This window comes from Tursiops truncatus, chromosome 11 (assembly GCF_011762595.2).
Source record: "Tursiops truncatus isolate mTurTru1 chromosome 11, mTurTru1.mat.Y, whole genome shotgun sequence".
Classification (NCBI taxonomy): Eukaryota; Metazoa; Chordata; class Mammalia; order Artiodactyla; family Delphinidae; genus Tursiops; species Tursiops truncatus.
Window position 1 is genome coordinate 41,427,428 of NC_047044.1, and position 12,837 is coordinate 41,440,264.

Genomic DNA, 12,837 nt, shown 5'->3' on the forward strand with positions numbered 1-12,837 from the left:
GCCCGAGCTCCACAAGAGAAGCCACCGCAATGAGAAGCCCGCACACTGCAACAAAGAGTAGCCCCCACTCACCATAACTAGAGAAAGCCCGTGCACAGCAACAAAGACGCAATGCAGCCAAAAATAAATTAATAAAATAAATAAATTTATTTTAAAACAAAATGGGTGGAAGACCTAAACAGACATCTCTCCAAGGAGGACAGACAAATGGCCAAGGGGCATATAAATGGATGCTCAACATCACTAATTATTAGAGAAATGGAAATGAAAACTACCATGAGGTATCACCTCACACCAGTCAGAAGGGCCATCATCAAAAGATCTACAAACAATAAATGCTGGTGAGGATGTGAAGAAAAGAGAACCCTCTTGTACTGTTGATGGGAATGTAAATTGATACAGCCACTATGGAGAACAGTATGGAGGTTCCTTAAAAAACTAAAAAGAGAACTACCATATGACCCAGCAATCCCACTACTGGGCATATACCCTGAGAAAACCATAACTCAAAAGGACATATGTACCCCAATGTTCATTGCAGCACTATTTACAATAGCCAGGACATGAAAACAACCTAAATATCCAATGACAGATGAATGGATAAAGAAGATGTGGTACATATATACAATGGAATATTACTCAGCCATAAAAAGAAATGAAATTGGGTCATTTGTAGAGATGTGGATGGACCTAGAGTTTATCATACAGAGTGAAGTAAGCCAGAAAGAGAAAAATAAGTATCATATATTAACACATATATGTGGAGTCTAGAAAAATGGTACAGATGAACCTATTTGCAGGGCAGGAATAGAGACACAGAGGTAGAGAACGGACATGTGGACACGGGGAGGAAAGGGAGTGTGGGACGAATTGGGAGATTAGGACTGCATATATACACTACCATGTGTAAAATAGATAGCTAGTGGGAACATGCTATAAAGCACAGGAAGCTCACCTCGGTGCTCTCTGACGACCTAGATGGGTGGGGTGGGGGGTGGGAGGGAGGTCCAAGAGGGAGGGGATATAGGTATACATACAGCTGATTCACTTTATTGTACAGCAAAAACTAACACAACATTGTAAAGCAGTTATACTCCAATAAAAATATTATTTTAAATAAACACTAAAAATAAATAAAATTTATATGCGAAAGCAACTAAAACAGGCAAAATAATTTAAAAAAAAAAAGAATTGTAGGAAGGAGTCTACTCAATTTCAAGACCTATTATATAGCTCCAACAATCAAGATTGTGTCGTACTGGCTGAGAGACAGACACACAGATCAATGAAACAGAAGATAGAACCCAGAAATAAAAACATACAAATATGCTCACCTGATTTTGACAACATGTAAAAGCAATTCAATGGAGGAACGATAAGCTTTTCAACAAATAGTGCTGGAGTAGTTGGACATTTAAAGGGGGAGAAAAAATGAAGTTCAACCTAATTCTCACAATTTATACAAAAAGTAATTCAAAATTGATCCTGAACTTAAACTTAAATGTTACATGTAAAACCATAAACTGTTTAAAAAAGAAAAAGGCAAAAAAACTCTTGGATCTATAGCTAGGCAAAGAGATCTTAAACTTGACATAAAAAGCACAATCCATAAAAGAAAAAATTTATAAACTGAAATTCATCAAAATTTAAATTTATGCTCTGAGAAAGACCCTGTTATGAGGATGAACAGACAAGCTACAGACTGGGAGAAAATATTTGCAAACCACAACAAAAGACTAGTGTCTAGGGTATTAAAAACAAAAATGAAAACAGAAACTTCTCAAAACTCAACAGTAAAATTAACAATCCATTTTTTTAAAGTTGGCAAAAGATACTGTTATGGGCTGAATTGTGTCCCCCCAAATCCATCTGTTGAAGCCCTAACTTCTAGTACCTCAGAATGTGAACGTATTTGGAGCTAGGCCCTTTACAGAGGGAATCAAGTTAAAATGAAGTCATCAGGGTGGGCCCTAATCCAGTGTGACTGGTGTCCTTAGAGGAAGAGAAAATTTGGACACACAGACACTAGAGATGCATATACACAATGGAAAAACCATGTTGAGGACACAGCAAGAGGGCTGCCATCTGTTAAGCAGAGTAAGACCTCAGAAGAAGCCAAACCTGCCATCACGTTGTTCTTGGATTCCTAGCCTCCAGAACTGTGAGAAAATAAATTTCCATTATTTAAGCCACTCCATATGTGGTCTTTTGTTATGGCAGCCCTGGCAAACTAATACAGACACAAAGAGACATTTAACCCAGGAGGATATATAGATGGCAAATAAACACATGAAAACAAAGTCAGCATCATTAGCCATTAGGGAAATGTAAATTAATAACACAATGACTTATCATCACATACCTATTAAAATGGGCTAAGGAGATGCAGAGAGATCAGATTACTCATATACAGCTGGTTGTAAAGTAAAATGTACAGCCACTCCAGAAAACAGCTTGATAGTTTCTTAAAAATATTAACACACAACTATCATATGACCCACTAACTGCACTCCTGGGCATTTATCCTACAGAAACGAAAACTTATGTTAACACAAAGACCTTTACACAAATATTTAAAGCAGCTTTATTTATAATAACCAAGAATCGGAAACAACACAGATGTCCATCAATGGGTAAATAGTTAAATAAACTGTGGTACATCCAACGTACTACCTAGTAATAATAAGGAATGAACTACTGATACATGCTAACACCTGGATGAATCTCCAAAGTATTATGCTGAATGAAAAAAAGCCAGTCCCACAGGGATACACTCAACATGATTCCAGTTAAATAACATTCTTAAAATTACAAAATTATAGAAATGGGAGAATAGATTGGTATGGGTATACAAAGGCAATATGAAAGATCTCTGTGGTGATAGAAATATTCTGTAACTTCACTGATTCAATATCAATCTCCTGGATGTGGTATTATAATTTTGCAAGGCGTTAGCATTGGGAAAATATGGGTAAAGGGTACACAGGATCTCTCTGCATTTTTTCTTACAACTACATGAGAATCTACAATTATCTCCATATAAAAGATTTTAATTCAAAGAAAGTCATCAACTTAAACATTTAAAATATGTGCAACTTATAAACACAATATGTCTCAATAAAAATAGTTACGTAGTAAAAAATACTTTTAAAAGACATAAATTTTTTAAAAACTGTCCAGACCAGTGTTATCCCATAACTTTCTGCAATTACTGATATATTCTATATTTCTGTGCTGTCTAAAACAGTAGTCACTAGCCACACATGGCTAATAAACACTTAAAATGTGACTAATATGACTGAAAACTCAATTTTTTATTTTATTCATTTTAATCAATTTAAATTTAAATAGCCACATGTCATTGGTGGCTACCATATTGGACAAGGCAGGTCTAGACATTACAAAGAACGGGAAAGATCATCATACGCTAAGATGAAACTATGGCCAAAGTGTATTCAGAAAAAATGTAAATTGTATAACATTGTATGATACCATTTATGTGACAAAAACAAGGAAATAAATGTATATAAGCGTGTATATGAAATATACATTTATATATGCTTTTACCTTCTACTACATAGCCTTCTGTACTATTTAAATTTTTTTGACAATAATTCCGTGCTGCTTTCTTTTAAAAGCCAAAAGCCCATGCTGGAATTTAAATTTCTGATACCTTGAAAATTCATATACTATCCAACAATACAAAATAAATCACATGTTAGGATATTTCAGAAAGTTTAAGTTTTTATTTGGTCTGCTAGATTCTAGTTTGTCAATTTTTTTCCCCAAGTGTGGCCTTTTTTTGGACTTAGTAACATACAATTACCCACAGGAAAAAGGAGACAAATAAGGAAAAAACAAGTATAAATAATGGGAACTTATGAAATCAAGTTAATTAACTTCTTACATAAACAGCTGTAAGATCTGGATATTTATATCAAGTGTTCTATCAGAAAGCAAAATTTCCTTAGAAAATAATGTCTACAATTTATTCATGATCATAGTTACAGAATTATGAATGAAGATTAATGAGTATTTATAATCACAGTGAAGGGAGATAAAATCTCCAAGGTAGAAACAGATTTAACAATCTGTTAAAATTCTCTCTCATAACCTTGAACAGCAGAAAGAAAGGAAAGATTATAAAACAGACGATGGCTAACTCTATGTGTCAAGTGCCGTTCTAAACTTTATGTAGAGGCAGGATTCCTCAGAATCAAAGATGCTGTTGATTGTAAGATGCACATAGTACTGTAGTATTTACTACTGAAAAAAATCCGTGCATAAGTGGATCCACACAGTTCAAACATGTGTTGTTCAAGGATCAACTGTACATGACATTATGGTAAAGGGAAAACTATGGAGACAGCAAAAAGATCAGTGGTTGCCAGAGTTAGCAGAGAGGGAGGGATGAGTAGGCGGAACACAAAGGATTTTTAGGGTAGTGAAACTATTCTGTATGATACTGTAATAGTGGATACATGTCATTATATCTTTGTCAAAACCCATATTAAAACCCAAAAGTGAACCCTAAGGTAAAGTACAGACTTTGGGTGATAATGATGTGTCAACACAGGTTCATCAACTGTAACAAATGTGCCACCTCCGGGGCAAGTTGTTGACACAGGGTATACGGGAATTCTCTGTACTTTCTGCTCAATGTTGCTGTGAACCTCAAACTACTCTAAAAAATAGTCTATTAAAAATATTTTTTCCAATAAATGAGGACTTTTGCCATCACAGCTAACTATTCAATCAACTCTGTATCATCACTATCACAATACAAAATGGGCAACTGGATTCAAGCAGTCTGAACCTGGATTCTAATTCAATTCTGCCACTTACCAAGCAAGTTACTTACCCTCTCTATGCCTCAATCCTCTCATTTGTAAAAAAGGTATTAAGAAAGGTGTGAGAATTAAATGAATGAATATATAAGCAAAACTGTTTAGGACAGTGGCTAGTTCAGTTATAATTCGGTAACTGTTAGCAATTACCATTGTGATTATCCATCAGATTGAGAAGATAACGTGAAAAGCACACAATACAATGCCTCATACCTTAAACGTAAAATTAGCTACTTTCTTCCTCCTTGTGTTAAAAAAAAAAAAGTAATAAAACTTTTCCCACACATCAAGTGCGTATCAGAGAGGGGAGGATGAAGTATGGTATTATCAGAATCATCTCTGAAAGTTTTTCAAAACATACATACCACAAACCCAAATACTAAATTAGAAACTGTGAGAGGTGTATATGGAAACACGTGTATTCTAACGAAGTTCTCCACAAGGTTCTAATACACACACACACACACACACACACACACACACACACACACACATTCTTACTTTACCCAACCCATCTACCATGCAAATCTAGTTCTGATGAAGTTATTGCACACCAGTGGTTAATGGGATTTAATGCACTGAAATATCATATATTTTAAAATAAATTTCTTGGAGTTCCTATGTATTATCTAGATCAGGGCTGGCAAATAGAGTCCACAGTTCAAATCTGGCCCAGCACCTGACTTTACATATAAAGTTTTATTGAAACACAGCACACCCATTCATTTCCATATTGTCTACAGCTGCTTTCATACAACCACCACAGAGCTGAGTAGTTGCTACAGAGACTACATGGCCCACAAACTGGAACATTCTTACTATCTGGCCTTTACAGAGGAAGTTTCCCAATCTTGGTCTAGATTATTCATGCAGCATGCTATTCAGTAGCTCAACTAGAACATTTACTGTTAACAATGAGTGCAGTGTAATTACAGCATCTCAAAGTACGTAAAAAACTAGAAGACTGGAACAAAGCAAACAAACAGTTCTTCACACTAAGAGTACAGAGGACAGAAACAGTTTCCTTGCTAGCATTCCTGCTTTAAGGAAACTGTTCCTCCTCCAACTGCAAGCAAGATGGCTTGGCAAAGTTCAGACCCTCTCCTGTGGTCATAGGAGTGGACACACTGCCTCTTTCCAATGTGGAATAAGGAAAGACAAGCAGTCCCTCTCTAATGGTCAGCTGAGATTTGAGATATCAACGCTGGCATCCACGTCACCACTACACAGAGGAAAGAAGCTACTCTGCATTAGGAGAAAATGAAGCTGAAGGGCAGAGATGAGGAGAGAGAGAAGATTGTCTTGGTGACATTCTCAGCTCAGGTTCCAATTATCCTTGAGTCCAACTGCACTCCTGCCATCCTGAGTTTGGGTTATGTGGACCAGTAAATTCCCTTTTTTGCCCAAGTAGATTTTTAAAAGGTTGGTGACATCTGCAATCCAAGGATTCTAACTAACACGACAAGCAACTTCCTCAGCTCACAAAAGGGTTTGTTCATTCATTCATTCGTTCATTTATTTTAATGATAATGGGAATAGTTTTGGTCACCAGTTTTGTTCATCCTTCATTAAATCCTTCATAAATTAACAGAAGTTCATAATACACATACACACACACACACACACACACACACACACACATACATTTTAAAAAACTGAATGAGGGTACAGTAACATCTCAATCAGTAATTAACAGTATTTTTCACTTGATTTTTCCTAGTATAAAACAACTGATAAAAAACACAGGTTATCTGACATATATACAAAGAAACCCCTTCAGGTACATTTAGCCCTATCATTTCCATCTCCTCAACAATAATTATCAGTAATCAGAAAGATAAGCCTAGGACACTATAATATTCTGAGTTATCAAAGAAAGATTCTATCATATTTAGTATGTATTAACCCTAGAAAGTAGAGTAATTCATTTGGAAAATTTTCAACACCATTTGAGACAAAAATCAAAAATATTCTGTTAGCCGTCTATAATTCAGGAAATTAAGTTCTTCATAATATCTCATTTAAAGAAGGCTCAAGTTTCACTCTACTTTTAAATTAGCTGCCTGTAGCTCTATTTTAAGGAGAATTTAACAGAAGATATCATCCTACAAATGGATAATTATTGCACTGGGTGAGAATTTTACTTGCATATTTTATAAATATAATACTGCCTTGAATCAACTTTGTAAATTCCAAAGCTTAAACTATTTGATATTTTATTCTTGAATTACCTATCTGTAATAGAATCTAATCATAAAATAATATTAGAAATAGATGATGCTTTGAAAGAGAATTTCACATAACCCTGATATTGAAATAACATCTTTCTGGATTATGTGGCTGTTAGGAGTTCTGTTAAAATCACACTACATCAAGACACTTTAAATGACTAACCAACCCTAACTACCCTAACACACCCTTAGGATACTCTCTAGAGGAAAGGAGGTCCACAATGCATTTTAAATTTTTAACAAAATACACACACACGTTCATCTATCCTGAGGGATCTGAAGGCCTCCAATTCACCTTTTGTTATTTTACAATGCCTTATTCTGTATTCCTCATTACTCTATGGCCTATCAAAGCATCAAGGCCATACTGAGATGCTCAACAAACACTCCTCATATCAAAGCACACATCTTTAAGAACATTAAATAGTGCAGAAAAGGCTTATAATAAAGAGTACTCTGCCTGTCCTCTCCTCAAACCCCAATTTTCGTTATCTTAGCTACCTAGACAGTTGCCTCAATATCTAATATATGTATACTACTATTGCTTGAGGTATTAATAACTAATCATAACATTAATAGCTAACATGTATTGTGTTACTAAGTGCCAGACACAGAACTTTATATATATTCTCTCATTTCATCTTCACGACAGCTTCATGAGGTAGGAGCTATTATATTCCCGTTTTAGTCTGGAAAATTGGAACACAGCTCAATAACTTGCCCAGAGTCACAAAGCTAGTAAGTACAAAACTAGGATCTGAACTCAAGCAGCCAAACACCAGCATTCTCACTTTTAACCTGCATCCTCTTATATTTACCCACTCCACAGCCCCCTCTTAATAAATACTTTTGGGATAGGTCTCACAAATTAAATAAAAATAGGGATCGAAACAAAACAAAGATGTCAAAACAGTAAAGTGGCATTTCTCACAATCAAATATAATTTTTTGGTTCTACACGTCAGTAATTTTCAACTTTGGCTTTGCCACAGTCCAGGAGGTCACCGATTAGTTGCATTTTCATTTTTATATATTGACTCAGTAGTTACTATGCTTAGGGTATAGTATTTTTAAATCTAAATTACAAGTATATGGACTATAGCATTTTTGCTGAATAAAAAAGGCATCAGATCCTAAAGACTGACAGAAAGACATGTTTTGAAGGGAAAGAGTGTGCCAGCAATCTATCAGAAAAAGAAAAGTAATTTTCAAAGTAACTTTCCATCTGCTTTATGAAAACAAATGAGTTAATTTATATATCTGTACACATGTGTATCTCTATATAATCGGGCAAAAAAATTTAGTAATGGAAAAAGGCAAAATCACTTTCACTGAAGAAAAGTTTCAAACAATAGATTCTGTAAAATCTGTAAAGACAGGAGATGTAGTAGTTCTTCAGTTTAATATTCTAAACAAAGAAAAAATGAGACATGAACATGGACAAATTTCATGTGAAGCAAAAAAGTTACCATTAAAAAAAAAATGAGACATTAGAGAAAAGGCAGTAGTTTGAAATTGAGAAAAAAAGGAAGCAAGCAAGAGATGAAAGCCCCAGGTAATCTAGGCAATCCAGTTCAAAGCTCTGAGTCAGACCTTGCTGAGACAGAGAGCCCTTATAATAATACTCTGGCTGAAGGGAGTATTGTGGCCTCATTCTATGAAAGAGCAGAGAAGGCTTACTGAGGACATACTAGTGAGTGAAACGGAAGGCTGGTGACAGCAAGCCAGCTGGACCTGTAGACCAACATATGGTCTTTATCTCTGCTGAAGTTTTACTTCTAACCATTCTAGATAACAGAAATCCAAACCTACTTACAGGCTACACTTCTCATTTCAGCACTTATTTGTATTCTGATATCTTTCCAACTGGATCATTAACTTCTGGAGAGCAGAAGCTATTGTATTTATTCTATTTTCATCCATATAACCTAGTACAGTGCTATGCATCTAGCAGATAGATGCTCAAGCCTATCAATCTTGAAAAATCACAACATACAACAGAGCATTAGAGTTTAAAGAAATCTGAAGAGAGCGTCCAGTCTAGCCTCTTTATCTTAAAAGCAAAGAAACTAAGTGTAGTTTAAATGTCCGCTAGCCTAAAATGGAAGAGCTGGGATTAGCACCCTAATCCCCTGATAATCAGTTTATCTTTTTCCAAATAGCCTCTAATTTCTTCCATTAAAATAAAACAATCTTATTTCATCAGAAAACAAAGTCAACAGCATCAGTACTCACTATATGTCAGAGCCCTTTACATTTGCTTGGCAGTCTACATGCCTAGGTCTGTGATGACTGCTTTACAAACATTATTCTAGTTAATACTCACAACGACTCTAAGAGGTAGGTACTATTATCCTAATTTCACAAAAGCGTAAAATGTAATTTGACCATGATGATAGTAAGTGGCAGAACCTAGATTCTCCATTTGTCACCAGAGTCTTGGCTCTTGACCAGTATCCTATACTGTTTCTCACTGTATTTACCACAAATATACTGAAGTCTCAAGATAAACAAATGTTTAAGTGACTGACTAAATGAATGGATTATTTAATTAATTGAAAAGTAAGGTTCTCTCATAGCAAATATCTCTAAAAAGAAGGGTTTGTTGTTAATCTAATTACATAATTCCCTAAGAAAGGTTTTAACAGTGAGCAGTCTGCATACTAACAGGAGATTTAAGGATAGCTAATTTCTTTATCCCACAAATAATTCATCTATTCAACAAATAGTGAGAAACTATTTTTGTGACACAATGTTAAATTTGAACATAAAAAGTAAAATAAACTTGTTCCTACAAGATCCTATTCCACTAAATTAAAACCCACACAAGTTTCTACACCAGTCATCAAAATCAAAATAAATATATAACACCGCCCTCCTTTTGGTGGAGAAAGGAGTAACATTAACTGAGCACCTACAATGTGCCAGTTCTTAAACCTCAACAAAGAGTCTCACCTAATCCCTTAAAGCCAAGTGAACTAGGCAGCATCTCCATTTTCTGATGAACAAATTGAGGCTTTAAGAGATTAAGAACCTGTCTCAGGTTACTTGGCTAATTACTACAAATCCAGAATTGGAACCCAAGTTTGACCAAAAGTCTATGTTCTCTCCAAAAACGAGTAAAAGGTACTATTATTTGCTCACCAACGCAAAAAAGGTTTGCTAGGTTTCTTTCCAAGGGAGTAGGAAGACACCACTTACTTTAACAACAAAAATGAATATATTACCTCACTTAATCCTTAGCTTATTAGTTATTATTATTTCATCCCATTATTATAAATCATGAAGCCAAAACTCAGGGAAGTAGCTTGCCCAAGAATGCACAGCAAGAAAGCAGCAGAACTATACCAGGTCTGTACCAGGTGTGAATGCAAAACTAACCACAGCAAAAATTCAGAAAGACCTTAGGCCTGGTAGTTATGAGCTTAAGACTCAAAACACCTAAACTAAGTGGACCTTGTGTTTGTCAAGCAAAAAGGAATGGTAGATATCATCTACTTCAACTTCCACTTTCAATGATGAGGAAGTTGATTTTCTAGTAATAGTCTATGAAATGGCAACCTGAAGACTGGTCTCTAAATTCCAAGCCTACAGGCCATTACATTATACCAAGCAATTTCTGGATTTGTTGCCTGTTGAAATTATTCCTAAAGTACCAAACAATGAACTATTTCACAAAGCAAAGGTTTACGAAGAGAGAAGATTTATGTTATAGAATCAATATTTAAGTATTTAAAATACTTTCACAGGAGTAGATGAATAGAAATATTCCTTAGCAACATTTTCAATGCATCATCTGAAAACTTTGTCTATTTCTTGATATATTTTTAGGGCCTAAAGTGTGAACTAAAAGAGAGATGTCTCCGATGCCAATTCTGAGAATTTTTTTTTACCACTTTGGTCAAAAAAAAAAAAGTTTAGTTTTACTGTAGAACTCTGTTTGTCAGAAATCCAAAGTAGCCTTTTCATTGAGAGTGGCCCAGGTATATTCCTAAGGAACTGTGCCACTGTTTTTGATAAGTCAAAGTGATGAATGAGAAGGTGATGAGTATTAACATATAACATGGGTAAGTGCTTGTATTTATATTATACTAAGTAATATAAGCATGCTATAATCCCAACTCCAGAAATAAACAGAATCATTCTAATGCAAGATAACCAGGTAGAGACTTCCATGTTTGTTCACCCTACAACACAAAGATTGTCTTCAACCCTTAAGCTCATAAAAACTACAGGAGTTCTTCAGCAAGCTTTGCTGCTGCCCTCCGCACATCACTGTGGATCATTAAAAACCGGAATGCATCAAGAATTGCTTCCAGGCCTGAACTAACACTAGCTCAGCTATAAACTAACAGAATGCTACTGATCTTGGAGAGGGGCACTGTTTACTTACAGGTGAAGATACTCATGTGATGGGAAACGTGTTGCACTGTCCTCCTCTGGCTCCCGCCCCCCCCCCGAAAAAACAGGGTACTTTGACAAGCTAATGTGAGCGTGGGTCTATTCCCAAAAGTTTTGACCTCTCTTTTTAATCGCTTAAGGACAAACGCTCAAAGAAGGACATCCGACACAAGGGGCCCCGAGGTGCTGCCTACTGCATCACGGGAAGGACATCACTTTGGCCAAAAAACTGTGTTCGTCCCCTACACTCCCCCACAGTGAGCCAAATGGGAGAAATAGATAACCGTCATTCACTCTGGCGAAGGAAATGAGAAGAAATCAAAACCAGACGCGCTTCCTTCTCGCCCCGAGAGGCTTGGAGCAGGACTAGAGCTTATCATGCGGTTCCAAACAAGCACCAGGCCCCCGCCGCCACTGCACCCGCGAGTAGCGCGGCGACAGAGTAGAACCGTCAACATCTCCACCTCTGTCCTCCAGGCACAGCCAGGGACGGCGTCCCAGAGCCCGCCCCGGCCGGGCCCGCCCCGCTATCTCCTCCCCCGTTATCCGCTCACAGCCGCGCTCGGGCCTGGATTTGCCTCCCCGCCCTCCCCAACTTCCGCGCGTTCCACTACCCCGAACACGCAGGCCACCGCCCCCTGCGAGTCCGGGGGAGAAAGGTTGGAGGATCGAAGGGCTAGGAATGGGCTCGGCGCCGTTTCTCACCTCTGGATGGAGAAGGGGCACGCAGCCCGCTTCGGTCTCGTACTCATCCGGGCCGTCCGCCATCTTGGTGTTAAATCCCTCCTCCCGCTGCATGCCGGGAGAAAGCGTTTCACCCTCGCAGGGTTCGGGCAAGGCGGAGGGCGAGCGCGAGGGCGAGCTCGAGCCCCGCCGGAGGCAACGCGGCCGCCTCCTCCTCCTCCTTCCCTTCCCCCCGTGACGCCCCCTCTGCCCCCTCCCCCCTCGGGGAGCACGGGTCCCTGCGCGCGTGCGCGCGTGCCGGCCCGGCCCGGCCCGGCCCGAGCGGGAGCGCGCTCTGCTGCACTGCGCCGGGGCAGGCGGGCGGAAGGCTCTGGGCGTGGGCGCTGCCACTCGCAAGCGGGCCCGCGCCCCAGGCAGCTGTGCGCCTCTGGCTACCCCGGGGAGGCGGCTGCTGGGCAACCGGGTAGTTAACGTGAGAAACCAAGCGGCGGCACGGGAACGAAAGCAGGGCTCCGGAGAGGCGCAGCCGAGATTCGGGATCCCCGGCAGTCGGGGCGGCCAAGCTCGCAAGCCCCACTGTCCCGATACGAGACCCCCGGGACCGCTTCTCAGAGACCCGGAGTGGAACCATCACTTCGCTCCAGGTACTAGGTTTTGGGCTCTCAGGCTTGAATC

General features: G+C 38.4%; 1 protein-coding gene across 2 annotated transcripts in view; it reads right to left on the reverse strand.

The window, feature by feature from the left end:
* The window catches only part of ZDHHC17 (zDHHC palmitoyltransferase 17), a 139,104-nt gene extending 126,794 nt beyond the window's left edge, over nucleotides 1-12,310 (reverse strand). For both annotated transcript variants that reach the window (XR_012324284.1, XM_073788386.1), the window contains exon 1: nucleotides 12,184-12,310. Coding sequence is in view for 1 of the 2 variants with exons in the window: in XM_073788386.1 (XP_073644487.1) it covers nucleotides 12,184-12,276 (93 nt within the window). In the remaining variant the exon portion in view is untranslated. The remainder of the gene's footprint in view (nucleotides 1-12,183) is intronic.
* Nucleotides 12,311-12,837: the final 527 nt, after the last annotated feature.